Source organism: Hylobates moloch, unplaced genomic scaffold (genome assembly GCF_009828535.3).
Source record: "Hylobates moloch isolate HMO894 unplaced genomic scaffold, HMol_V3 SCAFFOLD_14, whole genome shotgun sequence".
NCBI classification, from domain to species: domain Eukaryota; kingdom Metazoa; phylum Chordata; class Mammalia; order Primates; family Hylobatidae; genus Hylobates; species Hylobates moloch.
This window is the reverse complement of record NW_026652289.1, coordinates 57,731,407-57,749,804: the sequence shown is the minus strand read 5'-3', so window position 1 is coordinate 57,749,804 and position 18,398 is coordinate 57,731,407. Positions and strand designations below refer to the sequence as shown.

The window sequence follows — 18,398 nt, the reverse complement described above, 5'->3', positions numbered from 1 at the left end:
ATTTCAGGTGTTGTGGGGTGGAAAGAGAATTTATACCAAAGGCAACTCATGAGAACAAGAGAGCAAGATGTTTGGTTGGTCTTGGGTTTAACTGATTGAACGACTTGTCTGTTTTTCTTCCTGTTCACCTGGGCGATCCGAATCTGATGTGAGAGTCATAAAGCAGCTATGTGTCAAAGCTAACTAATACCAGAAGTCATGTTATAGCCCAATGGGTTCTTCTTGCCTGCTGTACAGAAAAGCCCATACTGAGACAGCAGGTGTTGCAACTAAGAGTTTAATAATCACAAGGCAGTCAAGTGAGGAGGATGGAGGAGGAGATATTTCTCAAATCTGCCTCCCTAAGAATTTGGAGACTAGGATTGTCAAAGGTTGTTTGGCAGGCAGGAGGCTAGAGAATATGGGTTCTGCTTATTGGTTGGATTGGGGATGGAATCACAGGGAAGTTGAAACTGTCTTCTTGCACTGAGTCATTTCCTGAGTAGAAATCACCAGTCTGGGTGGTGTCAGTTGGTCTACCAGAATCTGAAAATATATCTGAAAAATATCTCAAACACTAGTCTTAGGTTTCACTAACAATGTTATTTATAGGGGAAATTGGGGAAGTCACAAATCTTATTACCATTGGCTCTGTGATTCCTGAGCAGTAAGCAATTACAAAAAGGTAGGTTAGAAAACAATGACTGGTTATCATTTAATTATGCCTCCATCTTAGCAGAATTCAGGCCCCTGACATAATCCTAACCTTGTCATCTTTTTTTTTTTTTTTTTGAGACGGAGTCTCGCTCTGTCGCCCAGGCTGGAGTGCAGTGGCGCAATCTCGGCTCACTGCAAGCTCCGCCTCCCAGGCTCATGCCATTCTCCTGCCTCAGCCTCTCCGAGTAGCTAGGACTACAGGCGCCCGCCACCACACCCGGCTAATGTTTTTGTATTTTTAGTAGAGACGGGGTTTCACCATGGTCTCGATCTCCTGACCTCGTGATCCGCCCACCTCGGCCTCCCAAAGTGCTGGGATTACAAGCGTGAGCCACCACGCCCGGCTAACCTTGTCATCTTTCATTAGTTTTATGAAGATGTTTTTGGTTCCTGAACAAAGATGAGGTTAGTTTCAGGAAGGGACTGTTATCATCTTTGGTTTAAAGTTAAACTGTAAACTAAATTTTTCTCATAGTTAGCTTGGCCTATGTGTAGGAATGAGCAAAGACAGTTAGCTTGTATGATTAGAAGCAAGATGGAGTCAGTTATGTTAGATTTCTCAATTTTGCAAAGGTGGTTGCAGTCACAACAGATAGGGAGTGAATGTGAGGCCCTGGTGCAATTCTGAGGGAATACATACTGCACATGGTGGTTTCTCTGATTGAAGGGCCTTAAAGGTGCTCAGAAGCACCTTTCTCATAAAGACAGAAACAGGCTACATTCATTCTTCAAATCGGAGAACTTTGGGCTAATATAATCTCCATTATCCCTGATGTATAATTTTCAAGATGTTAAAAACATAATTCTCAGACAAATAGTAATCACAGGCCAACATTTTAATTAATTCAATAATATAGGAAACAGCAGGATGACAAAGCTTGTTCAAAGGAGGGTAAGAGAAACTCATAAATAGTGTTTTTACAAGCACTCCGGGTGATTCTGATAAATCCAGAAATTTGAGAACCACTGTTTTAGGGAATGTGAACTTGGAAGTATAAAAGAATGGAATAAAAGGCTTCTCTAATAGCTATTAGAACGCATGGCTCTGTCCTAAGCTGTATGATTAGGGTACTATAATTTTCTGCAACTGTTGTAGGTATTTCAGGAGCAAAGCAGGCAGAGGAAAAATTGTGTTGAAAGTTGTACCTACGCTGGGTGCGGTGGCTCATGCCTGGAATCCCAGCACTTTGGGAGGGTGAGGCGGGTGGATCACCACGTCAAGAGATCAAGACCATCCTGGCCAACATGGTGAAACCCCGTCTCTACTAAAACTACAACAATTAGCAGGGCATAGTGGCTCGCACCTGTGGTCCCAGCTACTCGAGAGGCTGAGGCAGGAGAATCACTTGAACCCGGGAGGCGGAGGTTGCAGTGAGCTGAGATTGCACCACTGCACTCCAGCCTGGCAGCAGGGCGAGACTCCGTCTCAAAACACACACACACACACACACACACACACACACACACACACACACACACACACACACACACACACACACACACACACACACACACACACACACACAAAACAAAAAAAGAAAGTTGTAGCTGTTTTCCCATCTGGTTGGGCTATTAATTTAGCTATTTGAGAGATTTAAATTCTAGATAGGATAGTATTAAATGCCTGGCACTAGGTGAAGGCTAGTGAAAGAGTCCAGTGAGTCTGGAAGAATGCTGATGATGTGGATGAAGTGAGGTAGGAATAGGGTACAGATTCTGTCAGGGTGATGATGTGAGAGAAGACTGATGAGGAGGTGGTGGTGATAAGGCAGTGTGGTGTGTGCGTGTGTGTGATAAGGGAGTGAGGAAGATCTACAGCTACACAGCGATGATACATGGTGGGCATATGAGAAATATTTTTATAAATTAAATTGGATTGAATTGGCTTGTGGTAATAAAATTCTTGATTTGGCAATGATATAACTGAGATCAAATGGAGACAGAAATTAATGAAGTTTAAGTCTGCATTATGTTTACATGGTAATGATCAGTATGTATGTATATACATACACACTACATATATATATCACATATATACACACTATATATAGAAAACATATATATTATTCAATGGATGATCCAAGTTCTGAAAACACTCAGAGAGGTGGAAATGGTTCTTTGAGGCAGTAAACAAGGACAACAAAAATAGATGGTGATAAATATATGGTGATAAAGATGGGTTGTATGAACTTAATTTTTTGTTCCTTTTTTGCCATTGCTCCCATCTGGCATATCAAAATTTTCAAATAAATATAAGCATTTTACAAACTGAGCAGGTCCCAATAGAAAGCATTTAGGTGGTATGCAATTTGTCTCTGTCATAAAGGATCCTATTATGAATACCCTTGTGCATACAACTTATTCATTTAGTTAGTATGTTCATTCATTCATTAAACTAATATTTATTGGGTACCTACTTGGCACCAGGCACTGTTATGAGTGCTGGGGATAGAGTAGAGAGTATGTCAGAATGTCCTTTTAAAGCTCACATTTTAATTTGGCAAGAGAGATGTTTTAAAAATGTAAACACAAAATAATATAATTTTAGGCTATGATCAGTTCTGTGAAGTCAAAGCAGAGAAAGGAAAGAGTAATGGGGACAGGAAGGGAAAGGCATTTTAAATATGGTCATCTGGAAGCAACTTTGAAGAGTTGTTTGATCTGAGACCTGAATAATGTGAAGTTTTGAGGAAAGAACATTAGGGGAGTAGGAACAGCAAGAATAAATACCCTAAAGTGGAAATGTACTTGCCAGGTTAGAGACACAGCAAGAATGCCTCTGTGGCTGCAGCAGAGTGAGTGAGTGAGCCTGTGGTAGGAGATAAGGCTGGCTGAAGGGTCAGCAGCCAGGTTAGTGCCTTGTAGGCAGAACTAAGGGGTTTAGATTATACTCTAATGTGAAGAACTGTCTTGAATAAGTGCCTTGACTTATGGTTCTTAGACATAGGATTGCTCTTTTCTAATGGTGTGACAGTTAAACTCTCTTTCTCTTGAGTGGTATTGCATTTTTTAAAATTATAATAAATCAGAGGGAAATATATTATTGTTGAATATATATAACTATATATGTAGATAGAGTAAATTAAAATGAGTTACACCTTTAGGCCTTAGCATACTTTGATTTACAGATAGATGTGATACATCCGTATTTCTATTCTACTTATCCTGGTTTTCAGAATCAAGAAAATCTCAAATCTGGAGAATCTGAAAAGCTTAGATGTCTTAGATCTTCATGGAAATCAGGTATGGTAAAGCCCTTTCATTTCTTTCTTTTTTGAAAAAAAATCCAGGAAAATGGTATAAAAGTTTTAAGAATCCTACTTGCATTGAATTTTTCAAGAGTTTCTTTATTGATTCACTGAAATTTCTAAGGTATCAAGCTTATTTATAGAAGATTTGGTAACTCCTCAGCAGTACATGACAGATACAGCTTATAAGACATTTGAAATTCTTATAGTTATGACAATTTTGTTTTTTATTAACTTATTTTTAAAGTACACATTTTGCAATCCCAATCCAAGACCTAGAATATTACTGACTTTCTTCTACTTAGGTATTTGTTTTTTTATTCCATCTCCTTATTTCTGCATCACAGGTAGCCACTATTGTAGATTTCATGCCTTTCATTCTTTTTTGGGTTTTTCAGTTGGTTTTATCACATGTAGGTGTGTCTAAATAATATATCCTTTAGTAGTATTGTCTCTTAATTTAAAAAAGGTGTACTATATGTTGTCATCTAGTGTTTGCTTTTTGAATACAGAATTATATTACTGAGATTTAACTATTTCAAGTAGCTATAGTTTTATTTATAGTTGTATGTTCCATAGTAAGACTATACAAAAACTTTTTGCTCCAGTTTCTTATTGATAGACATTTGGATTGTTTCCTGTTTTTGTTGTTGTTGTTGTCTGTTTTATCTTGTTTTTTGCTATTATGAATAGTACTTCTAAGAACTTTCTTGTACAAGTCTCCTCTTCTTCATATTCCATATGTACTCTAGAGTATATAGGAGTGAAACTGATGAGTCATAGGCTATTTAAATGTTTAATTTAGGCCGGGCGCGGTGGCTCACGCTTGTAATCCCAGCACTTTGGGAGGCCGAGGCGGGCGGATCACGAGGTCAGGAGATTGAGACCACGGTGAAACCCCGTCTCTACTAAAAATACAAAAAAAATTAGCCGGGCGTGGTGGCGGGCGCCTGTAGTCCCAGCTACTCGGAGGGGCTGAGGCAGGAGAATGGCGTGAACCCAGGAGGCGGAGCTTGCAGTGAGCTGAGATTATGCCACTGCACTCCAGAGCGAGACTCCGTCTCAAAAAAAAAAAAATGTTTAACTTTAAAAGATAATGCCAAATTGCTTTCCAGAGGGATTGTACCAGTTTGTACTCGTACCACTAATACATAATCATGTTGCTTCCTATTCTTTTCAACATTTGGACTTGTCAGACTTCTTAATTTTTTTCTGATTGAATTGGTATAAAGTGGTATCACTTTGTGGTTTTGATTTCTATTTTCCTGATTACTATATAATCTAGGCTCCCAATTATGTTCAATTTGTCTACTCCTGTATCTGTCTAAATTTCTATATTTATTTTATTTTATTTATTTTATTTATTTATTTTTTTGAGACGGAGTCTTGCTCTGTCGCCCAGGCTGGAGTGCAGTGGTGCAGTCGTGGCTCACTGCAAGCTCCGCCTCCCAGGTTCACGCCATTCTCCTGCCTCAGCCTCCTGAGTAGCTGGGACTACAGGTGCCCGCCACCACGCCCAGCTAATTTTTTTGTATTTTTAGTAGAGACAGGGTTTCACCATGTTAGCCAGGATGGTCTCGATCTCCTGACCTTGTGATCTGCCTGCCTCGGCCTCGCAAAGTGCTGGGATTACAGGCATGAGCCACCGCGCCCAGTTCTATATCTATTTTTTTATGTTCCCTCTCTTTATTCTTCTCTGTCAGATCATATTGGCTGTTTTTCAGTCCTTTGCTCATCCATTTAAATATTTGTCTTTCAAATGTAATATTTATAAATAATTACATGAGCTACATACTCATACAGAATGTAAAGTCTCTTCTGCAGTGATAAGCCTACGTCCTGCGATGATCAGGGAATCCCTGCCTGTTGATGAACAAGATCTTTCACAGCTGCTTACAGTTGGTCAGGTGAAAACCTCAGTGTGATCTCTCTAGGCTTTCTAACAGCTGTTAGTTTCAGTAGTTTTGGTGAAAAGCTAACGTAAGTAATAAAAACCTTGATAGATTTAATAGGCCACATCTATTAGGTTCGAATCTAGTTCAGCCTGATGTGTTTGTCTGTGTGTGCATGTAGTAAGTGGGAGGAGTGTTGGTGGCCTGGGAGTTGTCTGGGTCTGCAGGTTAGTTACTGTCTGTCCAATAGAGGGGAAGTTATCCAGTTAGATGGTGCTGGAAGGGAAGAGGAATTAAAGAGTATTGACAGTAAAAGAATATCATATGCAAAGGCACTGAGATGGAAAACAATACGATAAGTATTTACCACCAGAGAACAGAGCATGTGTGGAAGGATGCTGAGAGAAGAGACTAGAAAGGTAGGCGACGGCCAGATTGTGGAGGGCTTTGTATGCCAGGCAAATGAATTGGTGTTTTATCCTCTATTTTAAAAACAATTTATAACTATAAATGAAACATTTTATGATAGCAGTATTTTTCTTGTTTATTTTAAAGTGTATATATAAGAAATAATAAAGATATGATTTTCAAATTCTAATATATCTTTAAGAATTTGTGAGTACTACCAAGATCTTCAAGAGCACCTGATAAATGAATACCATATCATTTGATCTGTACCTTATGTATAGGCATTATTTACCAATCATTATGTTGATGAAAAATGTCTGTTCCTTGTTAGCTGACCTGTTATATATTTTATAATTTCAGCATATGTTTGTGATATTGTGTGTGTTAAAATTAAACATTTGTACTGCACAAATTACTTCTCAAGTTTCTATAACTGGAAGAAGAAAGTTTTAAATGAAAATCTGAGTCTTGTTTCATAATACCTGAATCCAAATAGCAAAAATTCACAGTATTTCAAAGCAAAGATACAGTCTTAGTTACCTTAGGTTTCTAAAAAGCCAGGAAGGAACTATTCTAGATGAAACAACTAATGTCCAATTCTAAAAATTTAGCATCTTATAGTAAAAAAGCTAAAAGACATTAAGTGAATGTTTTTTGTCTTTTGAATTTACTTCTATTGGTAATAAAAATATGCTTGGTGCACACTGTGAAATAAAACATAATTGGTTTATGGATGTGAAATCATTCTGAGTAATGATGGTGGTGTTTAGGAAATGGATTGGGAAGTAGAGATGGAAGGAGGGGAAATGGAGACAAAATAGTTGGGAGGAACTAATTACAATAATCTTGGTGAGAAGTGATGGTGGCATGAACTAAAGCAGTAGCAATAAGGATATGATAAGGGGGCAGATTGGATAAATATTTAAAAAGTAGAAACATCAAGACTTAGTAATTAATTATATGTGAGTAGTGAATACAGAGGAATCTAGGAGGTTGACTAGGAATTTCTAACCTAGAGCTTGTGTTGGTTAACCATAATTTTTTCTCTCAGTGAATTTTTGCTTTAACATAGACACAGATGTGCTTCAAGAAGAATCTGTTCTTTCAGTGATATCTTTTCCTCCAGGGAGAGCCTGCTATTTCTGTGGCTGCTTACCTGAAAGCAAACACTTGCCCTTTCTGTATTGGTAGGTAGGAAGGTTATCTTTATCCAGGCAGAGCAATCTAGGTTACTCTCATACACAAAGGTTAAGACTGGAGTATTCAGCTTTCCTAGATGTATTAAGAAGCCTTGCAGTCTATATTGGGACACTCTCTGATCCATATGACCCATAAATGGGCTTTCCAACATTCCCATCATCTTTTTTCTTGCTGTGAAGTATATCAATCAATCAAGACCTATGCTGTCACTTTATACAACCCTTTGCCTGAAGCTTCTATTATCTGCTTTATGCTTGTGACTTTGTCCATGGCTGTAACAAGTAATTGACTTTATTCCATAGCAGATGTTGTACATGATTCTGGCCTGTTGGGTTGCAAACCAAGAAGCCAGATAATATTCTTAGTGATTTTTAAAATATGGGTCTATATACAAGAATTAACCATGTTTCTTTTCAGACTTTTCTAACTAGAAGGTAACTAAATGCAGGCATTCTAATTGTAAGCCCCACCAGGACCATGTGGAATGGTAGTTTTCTAAAAGAAATGTCCAGAACTGTTAGCAGAAGGGAGAAAACACACCATGCAGATCATAAAATCGTCCCCCATAACTCTATATATTTATATATTTCTTGAGCTCAGGAAAGTTTTCTATATTTAAACACTGCTTCTTTTCCATTTATGTTTGTTATATCTATATTGTTTGTCTTCCATCTCTCCATCTTATCTTTTATTCTTCCTCTCTGTTTTTCCTTAGCATTTTGGGAGGATTTGTAAGCTTGTGCTGACATTACTGCTTTCTTTTTCTACAGTATCTATTTTGCTTTTTACTGGCTTCTTGCATTTTAAATTCTATCACCTGTTTAGTTTTAAAATGTTTTACTCCATGTCTTATTATACAGTTTTATCATCTGTAAATACTCATAATCTTGTTTCTTTTTCAACTTTTATATAATTTTATCTTACTTTACATTAGTTAAATCAAAAATCTTAAAACACATTTTAAACGTGGTCATAGGTTACTTTTATATATTATTGAATTTATAATAAACATGTTTCTTTTCTGGAAACGGGATGGATCTTAGATGGTATTTCTTGAATATAAGAGTGCCCAAATAACAATGTGAAATATAGATTAGACATATGAGAAAAGTTCTTTTAGCTAACATCTGCTTTGAAGTGTTAGTAAAAAATTTCAAATATACTGTGATGGTAATACAAATGAGCAAATTAATCTCTAGTGATTGTGAAACTCATATTAATGTTCATCAGGTTGATGAAGTCCTCCATGAGGACTTCTATTTTGTGTCATGCAGAAACTCGTCCCATTGTGCTACACTTGCTCTATTATAATAGTGGGGCTTAACATCACTTTGAGCTCTCATCACTTCACAGTGTTAGTTTTTACTTACCCTCTCCTTAGTGTGCAGCTCAAACTTCTCTGCTGCAGTTCAGTGCTGATTATTTATTATTATTATTATTATTATTATTGAGGTGGAGTTTCGCTCTGTCGCCCAGGCTGGAGTGCAGTGGCGTGATCTTGGCTCACTGCAATCTCTGCCTCCTGGGTTCAAGTGATTCTCTTGCCTCAGCCTCCTGAATAGCTGGGATTACAGGCCCATGCCACCACACCTGGCTAATTTTTGTATTTTTAGTAGAGACGGGGTTTCACCATGTTGGTCAGGCTGGTCTCAAACTCCTGACCTCAAGTGATCCGCCCACCTCAGCCTCCCAAAGTGCTGGGATTACAGGTGTGAGCCACCGCACCTGGCCTCAGTGCTGATTATTAACGGCAGCAGCAGGCCATCTGGAGTGGCTGCTGCCATCAGGCCAGCTGCAGCAGGGAGGCGTGGCTGGGGCTGTGGGCTCCATGGAGCCAGCAGGAGCTGGGGACAAGTGGGAGCCCCACCCCTTCCAAGTTGGGGCGGGTGCTCCCCGGGTGCTGCTGCAGCCACCCAAGCCACGGCTGTGGACCTGGGCATCCCTGTGCTGTTGGGGCCAGGAAGCAGGCAGGATCCCTGCCTTCCTGGGTACAGCTGCAGCCTCCCAAACTGCAGCTGTGGACCCAGGCATCTCTGCACTCTTGGGGACCCAGAAAGTCCCCCCCATCCCCCCGCGACTCTCCCAACAGGTTCTGAAGTGTTTGCTTCTGCTGTCTGGCTTCTCCCTGCTGTCGGTGCCTGCTCTAATCTCAGAGCAAAGTTGTGGTTGAGCCTGGGTGTTGTGGCAGCCTGGCCAAGTGTGCACATGCTTGGGGCAGTGCTTACACACCAGCCCCTTGCCACCTCAGCTCCCTCTGAACTTTTGGTGCCAACAAGCATAGAAGGGAATCCGAGGGGGGCTGAGAGCAGCTAGATGCTGGCCTGCAGGTGCCCCTTCATACCTATAGCCTGGGCACCATGAACAGCAGCAGGAGGCAGACAGTTTCCTGAGCAGAAGGGGGCAGGACCCTGGTGACTCCCCACCTGCAGGCCTAGCTGCCAGTCCCACCGACTGGAGTGGGAACTTGTGGTACCTTTTCTGGGCCTGCCCATGGCCGCCCATGGACCAATCAGCACACACTTCCTCTACCCTGAAGCCCATAAAAGCCCCGGACTCAGCCAGTGCTGAGCAGACATTGGGATAACCAACTGTAGAGAGGAGCAAAGTACTCTAGGGCCCTCTCTCTGTTGACAGCTATAGAGACATTGGGATGACCATCTGCAGAGAGGAGCAACTCACTGTAGGGCCTCCTCTCTGCTGAGAGCTGCAGAGTTGATGGGATGACCATTTGCAAAGAGGGGCTGCCTTTTCTGCTGATAGCTGAACACTTGTCAAGATGACTTTCCTAGTACAGAGGAGCTACCCTCTCTGCTAGGAGCTGAACACTCGTCAGAACACCCTGGCTGTGGAAAGGAGCTGCTCCCTGTGGGTTTCCTCTGAGCTGTTCTATCACCTAAAAAAGCTCCTCTTCGTCTTGCTCACCCTCCACTTGTCTGCATACCTCATTCTTCCTGGTCACAGGACAAGAACCTGGGACCCACAGAATTTGGGACCCACAGAATGGTGAGGCTAAAAGAGCTATAACACAAAGAGGGCTGAGACATGCCCCTTGCTCGCCATGTTGCAGGCAAAGAGAAGGAAACTGTGGCCCTCCAGGTCACCTAGACTTGGGAGCTCCCCAAGCCAGAACTGTGACTCCCTCTTTGGGACCCTGAGGTTCCTCGCATATCCAAGCTTCCGGGTGCCACTGTGTTCTCAGTGCCAGCTGTGGAAGCTGCTTGCGGTGTTCCTGGTCCAGCCGCAGCCTCGCAGAGAGCTGGTGCCTGTGCCAGCACCTGGAGCTGCCTGCCCCGCCGTAGCAGCCAGCATGTCTGACTGTGCACAGTGGCCAGACCCCATGCTCACTCACACTCCCTTTGCAGTTCCACACCTGACTTGCCCTTAGCAGGCGTGGGACCCAGGCCAGTAGCATGAGCTGAGTGCAGCCTGCCAGGGCGGGTAGGCAAAATGAGCCCAGTGGGCCAGAGCAAAACTTGGGCAAAGGTGCCACTGGCCACAGAGGTTTCCAGCCAGAAAAGTGACACCCCAAAGATCCTGTAACATTATATGCACATGCATATTCCATGATTCAAGTCCTCTTGTTTTAAACAGTGTTCACCATTTTGTACCCCCACTAAACATCTTCCATCCTTATTAATGGAACAGCTTTCCATTAATTAAAAAAAATTTACCCTCATCTTCTACTGGGAATCCTAGTTCCTTGACTCTTTCCATTCAGACTCGACTGCTCTCAAGATCTTGCAGTTTAAATAGAATTAACAAGGGTAACTTGATGTCATTCCTTTCCCTTGTCTTTTCTGTCAGCGGGCAGACTTGCTTTGTTAAAACATGATGAGCTTATGCCTTGGGATCACAGTGTGTTTCTATTTGGCAGGTAGTATGTAGCCTTCACAGAACCTGGGACAGATTGGGCACGTAAAGTTGCCCAATGGACTCATTGACTATTTGATGACATTTACGTCAAGTGTTTACTATGGTCAAATTGTAAAATATGATCTTTTAGCTAATGTTCACAAGTTACATGACTTCATGTTATCTACAACATAGGAAATTGAAAATAGATTTTTAAATGTCTACATATAAACTTGCCACTAAATCTAGTGACTTTGAATATTTTATTTTTAGGGTTTTTAGAACATATATATTTCAGGTTTTTGCCTGCTAATCACCCTTCTCCTATTTTTTTTAACAGATTACCAAAATTGAAAATATTAATCATTTGTGTGAGTTGAGAGTTTTAAATCTTGCCAGGAACTTTTTAAGTCATGTTGATAATCTTAATGGGCTGGATTCACTAACTGAACTTAACTTGCGACACAATCAAATCACTTTCGTGGTGAGTATTAAAATGGAATTGATATGTACTTTGTGGCTTTCTTTCAAGAAATTGAAACAAATGTAATATGGCTTTCTGCAAAGTAAGAATCTACAGTTATTTAGGTTTTTTCTGAATTTAAATTGTGGATGTAATTATTAAGCTCTGTAATATGTTGATTTGGGAGGTATTGAGGTATTTTCCATTTTAAAGAATAAATATAATGTTAGAAACACAATAGAAGTGTTATCACTAAATGAATCATTTGGTGTAAATGAGTAGTAAACCCTCTTCTGTTTTGTCATGGGTATAGAATTAATAAGAAAGAGGGTTGTTTGTGACTGAAAGTTGAGAAATTATTGTACCAAGAGGGAAAAGGCACAGAGAGGAGAGATTGAGAGTTGTGAAGATACATATACTGTATGCTTTGCAGTTTTTAAAGAGGCAGCTTGGTATGGTGGGAAAAGCATTGCACAGGGCGTCAGAGGCCTAGTTATGGTCTTAGCTTCATCTCTCATTAGCTGTGTGACCTTGGGTAAATCACAACTCTCTTGGCCTCAGTTTAGCTTTTTCTAAAATGAGGACATTGGACCAATTTGACTCTAGGGTGTTTTTTGGTTTATTGACTCTGAAAAAAGACATGAAGATGGTAGAGAACTGGCATGTGAACAGGAGGAAAAAGAGTTCGATTGTGGGGGCAAAACTACTCAAAGGGGATTCTGGAACTCTGAGATGAACTTGGTCAAATTTATGATTTTGCTGAAGGTCAGCAACTAAATAGAAGCTTGATGCTGAGATATTTTGTATTCGTACATATGTGAAGAGTATTAGAAATATAACTGTTCTGCTTTGTGATATGATACAGCTAATGAGGAACATTATTTGCTCTTTTAAGAAGTTTCCTTTGTTTAAATGCTATAGAAAAACTGCATTAGGTTCTCTCTGGTATCATTTATCCACTTTGAAAGACACAATATAACTCTTAACTGTTCAATACCTTGAGTTCCCTTATACTGTAAATGGTACACTTGAAAAGGCTGGGGGACAGATGATACCTTATTTATAGGTCTCATCGTACAGATTGGTTTTATTTTGAAGGTTTCCCATAAAATATGAGTCAGGTAATGCTCATCTCTTCTAGAAGGTTAGGATAATTTTAGCATGCTATCCAAGACACAGATTTATTCCAGAACTTCTAAATTCTGCCAAGCCCTTCCCAGATTAGATATAATTCTGGAACTGGACTGTTTATTTAAAAGACATGCAGATTGGGTTGACCTGTTATGTTGCTAAATCTCCAAGAACTGCTCAGTCAGGACTTGGTTTGTCCTTAGGACCTTGGGTCTGGTAAAATTCCAAAAAGCTTTGTTAGAGTAGGGAACAGGAATCTATTGGCCCTAGCATATTCCTGCCTATATTTTGGCTTTCATTTGGAAAGTGCATAATGCATATTCAGGAAATTGCTTACTGAATTTCCCGTTGAGTATTATGTTTAATCATTACTGTTATAGTTTAGGCAGCAGTAAACAACTTATGGAAGAGGAAATTGTATTAATTTCTAAAAGTTAAAAAGACAATAAGTATCATGCATATTAATTACAGTCAATTGTGAAATTTGCTATATATCAAATTTACTATATCCATATATTGTGAAATATATGGATAAATAAACTTCATCCAACTCATTTCTTTTTCAAAGCATCCCTTTTTTAAAAGATTCAAGGGACTTTAAAATCTGAGAATACTTTTCTTCCATCATTTTTTTCTCCAGTATCAGTCACCACACTTATTCTTTTTGCTTTTTTTTCTTTCATGGTTTTGATTTTCCTCAGTAGCTGGTAATCTTTAAATGAAGGACCATGTTAAGGAGTATCTGGGTATCCTGTGCAGTTGAATAGACCTTTTTAACCATAAGATCTCACTCTAGAATGATCACTAGATTTGTGTAAGTTCTTGAATCCCACACATTTGTGAGCTTCCCTTTAGAGTAAGTGAGAGGGAAAAGGCAGACTCACTCAGTGACTGCCAAAATAAGACTTTACTTTCAGGGGTAGAAAGACTTTGTTTTCATTTGTGACAGGTGAAACTGCCATTTCTTTTTTCCCTCTGATACTTATGTAGAGGTGGTTAATCATCTCTATAGATAAAACACCCACACTTTCCATCCTTTTTTGACAAATACTCTATTTTGTTTGGAGAACAGTTCCTTAGGCTCTAGCTGAGGATTTCTTTAGCCAGCTGCTCTGTACATGTTTATGTTCATGACAGAAGTGGGAGTGGGTGGGTTTGTTGGTATTCCAAAAATAGCTGTTGAGTAGACAGATCTTTAATTATACACTACTTGATTCAGCACAGTTCACCATAGTCCATGCTTGCTCATTGTATGCACTGACCCAGCATGGAGTAAGATGGCATTCAGTCGGAAAGAATTGCTGCCTTTGAGTGCAGTATCTCTCTTGCAGTTCTGAGCTGCAGTTCTCTCTGCTCAGGGTTATCTCAGTAAGATCCCATCAGCTTTTCAGCTGCTTGAAATTCATCAGAAGTGTTGGTCAGTTGATGATAACTCTTTTGTTAGGATTTTCATGAATGTACTCATTTGTGTGTATTTTTATTGCTTCACCCATTGAATCTTGGAAAGAAGGTGAAACAAATGCAACCTACTTAACCATCTTGAACGGAAACCTTCTCCGATGTTTTTGATGTAGAAAAGTTATTGCTTGTTTATTTACCAATCTTTGTTTTTGAAATTTTATAAATTTCAAACCAAATATTTTTAGTTTGTATGGCATCTTTCTCTTTAAAAATTATGAAGTGTCTTATATCCAAAAGACAGGCAATAACAAATGCTGGCAGGAATGTGGAGAAAAGGGAACCCTTGTACATTGTTGGTGGGAATGTAAATTAGTACAACCACTGTGGAAAACAGTTTGGAGGTTCCTAAAAAAACTAAAAATTGAGCTACCATACGATCCAGCAGTCCTACTGTTGGGTATATTTCCAAAAGAAAGGAAGTCAGGACATGGAAGAGATATCTGCATTCCTATGTTTGTTGCAGCACTGTTTACAATAGCTAAGATTTGGGAACAACCTAAGTGTCCATCAACAGATGAATGGATAAAGAAAATATGGTACATATACACAGTGGAGTAGTATTCAGCCATAAAAAAGGATGAGATCCAGTCATTTGCAACAACATGAATGAACTGGAGATCACATTAAGCGAAATAAGCCAGGAATGGAAAAATACATATCACATGTTCTCACTTATTTGTGAGATCTAAAAATCAAATCAATTGAACTCATAGACATAGAGAGTAGGAGGATTGTTTTCAGAGGCTGAGAAGGGTAGTCGGGCATTGAGGGGAGGTGGAGATGGTTAATGGGCACAAAAAAATAGAAAGAATGAATGAAACCTACCATTTGATAGCACAATGGGGTGACTATAGTCAATAATAAATTAATTGTATATTTTAAAATAATGTAAGTGGATTGTTTGTAATTCAAAAGATAAATGCTTGAGGGCATGGATACGCCGTTGTCCATGATGTGCTTATTACACATTGCATGCCTATATCAAAACATCTCATGTACCCCATAAATACCTATACCTACTATGTACTCACAAAAATTTAAAATTAATAATAAAAAGTTTTAAAGCAAAAAATTAATAAAACTCAAAAAAACCTCAAACATTTCAGATATCCCCAAAATAATAGGAACTAATATTACCAACATTTGTATATGTCTTTTGTTTTATCTGTTTCTGTCTCAAGTTTTGTGTTGGATATTTCATATATTAGTTTTCAGTCTTTTAAATTTTCTCATAAAAGCATTTAAGCTTACAAATTTCCCTCTAAAAATCACTTTAGCTTCTTCCCGTAAGTCTTGAAATTTAGTATTTTTCTTATTATTTAGTTCTAAACATTTTCTAAGTTCCATGTTTTACTGTGATTTCGTTTTTGATCCGTGTGTTATTTAGAAGTACACATTAACATTTTGAAATGTATGGATTTTTTATTCTATGGCCATTTTTTTCTAATTTAATTGCATTGTGACCAGTAAATGTAGATTATGTGTAATTGGTACTTTAAAGTTTGCTGAGGTTTTTATTTACTTATTTATTGCCTGGTATGTGGTCAGTATCTATAGTTGATGCTTACTATCAATGTATTTGTCTAGTATTTGTCAGTATTTTGAAGCTATGTTTCTAGAAGCATACAAGTTTAAAATTAATATATCTTCTCGGTAATTGTTCCTTTTATTGTTATGTATTAACTCTCTTTATTACTAACTCCTTCATTAAGCAAGTATTTTATGAGCATGGGCTATATGCCAGGCATTGTTCTAGGTGATTGGGATATAACAGGACACTAATAATACTTATTACCTTAATGTTTATTTAATGTTAATATCAGGCTTTTCTGGTTATTTTTCCTTGGTATATCTTTTTTATTTCCTAATCTTTTTAGAAAAATTTTAAATTTGATATACTTTTAGAAAATGTTGTAATAATAATATAAAGAATTCCCAGTACAAAATGCACCCGGATTCTCTAAATGATAACATTTTGCTACACCTGCTTTATCTTCTCTCTTGCTTACTTTCTCCCTTCTTCCTTCTCCATGTATCAGTTAATATATACTTTTTTTCAACCATTTAAGAGTAAGTTGCTGGCATAATGCCTCTTTATTGCCACATACTTCGGTATGTATTTCCTAAAAACAAGGAATTGTCTTATAACAACAGTACCGCTATCAAACTCAGGAAATTAACATTGATATGATGCCATTTATCTAATCTATAGATCTCATTTGGATTTTGCCATTTGTCCCAATAATGTTCTTTATAGCAAAAGAAAATGCAAGATCATGCATTGCATTCAGTTGTCATGTCTCCTTAGTCTTCTTTAATCTAGAAGAGTCTTTTCTTGTATTTCATGACATTGACATTTGTGAAGAGTATGGCAGGAATGTCAGAGAAAAGATGCTGAGTTTTTTTCAGTGTATGTCAAGTACGTATTCTTTAACTTCCAACCTTTTTCTTATGAAGAATGCATAGCCCCCTTTTTAAACATATAATCTGAGAATCTGTCTTATTACCAGAGACTTTAGTCTATTGTACTAATTGTGATTACTGATATGTTTAGATTTTTTACTTTGATGTTATTTCATGCTTCCTATTTGTTATGTTTTCCCTATGTTTTTATTTTCTTCTGTCTTATTTTGGGTTGATAGTGTTTTCTCTGTTCTTTCTTATTCACTTTAATGGTTACTGTTAGCATTTTAAAATATACACTTGACTTAAATCACAGAGTTAATACACATCTCTACCCTCTTATCAGATAAGGACCTTAGAATCATTTAATACAGTAACCTTTCCATTTTACATGTTTTTGTTGCCTAGTATTTTCTTTTTATTCTTTTACCTCCAAAATTAGACATTTTAATTGCTATTGTTTCCAGTCAGTGCTTATTTGGATTTGCCCACATGCTTGTTTGGGTTTACCACTCCTTTCTGCATCTCTGTCTATCCTTCTTCCCAAAATATATCATTTAGAAAAAGTTTCTTTAAGATAACTCTGAAGTCTCTCAGTTTTTGTTTATCAAAAAATGAGTTTATTTTGCTTTTATTCATGATTGATGGTTTGACTTGATTGACAGTTATTTTTTTCCCAGATGTTTGAATATCATATTCCATTGTCTTTGAGCTTCTGTTATTGTCATTAAAATGTCTACTATCATTTGTATGGGTGTATAGGGTATCTTCTTTTCCTTCCTCTGGTTGCCTTTAAGATTGTAAGATTTCTTTTTGAAGTCCTTCAGATTTACTATGATATGTTTAGGTGTGGAACTATCTTATTTTATTTATTTGAAACAGACATTTTCCATGTTCCAACAACTCTGAAATCTAGATGTGTCTTACAATCTATAGCATGCTTAAATCAATGTTATACAGGCTACAGCAATTTCATTGCCTAAATATGTGTGGACTTGGTTATGCTGTTTGTACTATTGTCATTTCAGTTGCTGGTACTGTATGTTTTGAGTTTAATCACTGTTCAAAATGCATTTTAAAATATTACACCATGATTTGGCATTGAAATGAAACATTCTATTCAAAAAGTTATGGAAATAGGGCAGCAAAGACATTAAGTTTAATATTAGTGAGACAAATTATTTCTCATTGGAAGAATGGCTGCAATTCTACCTTCTCTTGCTAGTTAACAATCAAATACTTTAAAAGGAAGATAGCCATGTATTATTGAAGCTGTATTACATTTGTTGCTGAGATAGATTCAGAGAGATTTTGCCTATCATGTGTCAAGCAATGCAACTGAAGGCAGAAGAAATTGAGGAAACCCCTTGGAATAGATGAAAGAAATTTCAAAATAACAAGAAGCTGTGTGAACAATTCATGTTGGTGCTTCCTTTATCTTATAGTATCAAAACATACAGAATGGGTATCAGTATTTGGAAGAAAATCCCATATATAATAATGGAACACACTTTTAGGATATACTGCATCATCAATGTTCTTAATGGCATAGAAGACAATATTGTGTGAAAAGCATGAACATTATTAGTTGAAAAGTGATTGAGAAGTTTAAATCTAAATATGAAGACTTTTCCTTCATACTTT

At 38.0% G+C, this 18,398-nt stretch overlaps 1 protein-coding gene across 3 annotated transcripts in view; it reads left to right on the top strand.

The window, feature by feature from the left end:
- Positions 1–18,398, top strand: part of LRRC49 (leucine rich repeat containing 49) — a 165,943-nt gene that overhangs the window by 16,366 nt on the left and 131,179 nt on the right. For all 3 annotated transcript variants that reach the window (XM_032176080.2, XM_032176081.3, XM_032176086.2), the window contains 2 exons: positions 3,873–3,939; positions 11,637–11,780. In XM_032176080.2, the coding sequence (XP_032031971.1) occupies positions 3,873–3,939; positions 11,637–11,780 (211 nt within the window). The remainder of the gene's footprint in view (positions 1–3,872; positions 3,940–11,636; positions 11,781–18,398) is intronic.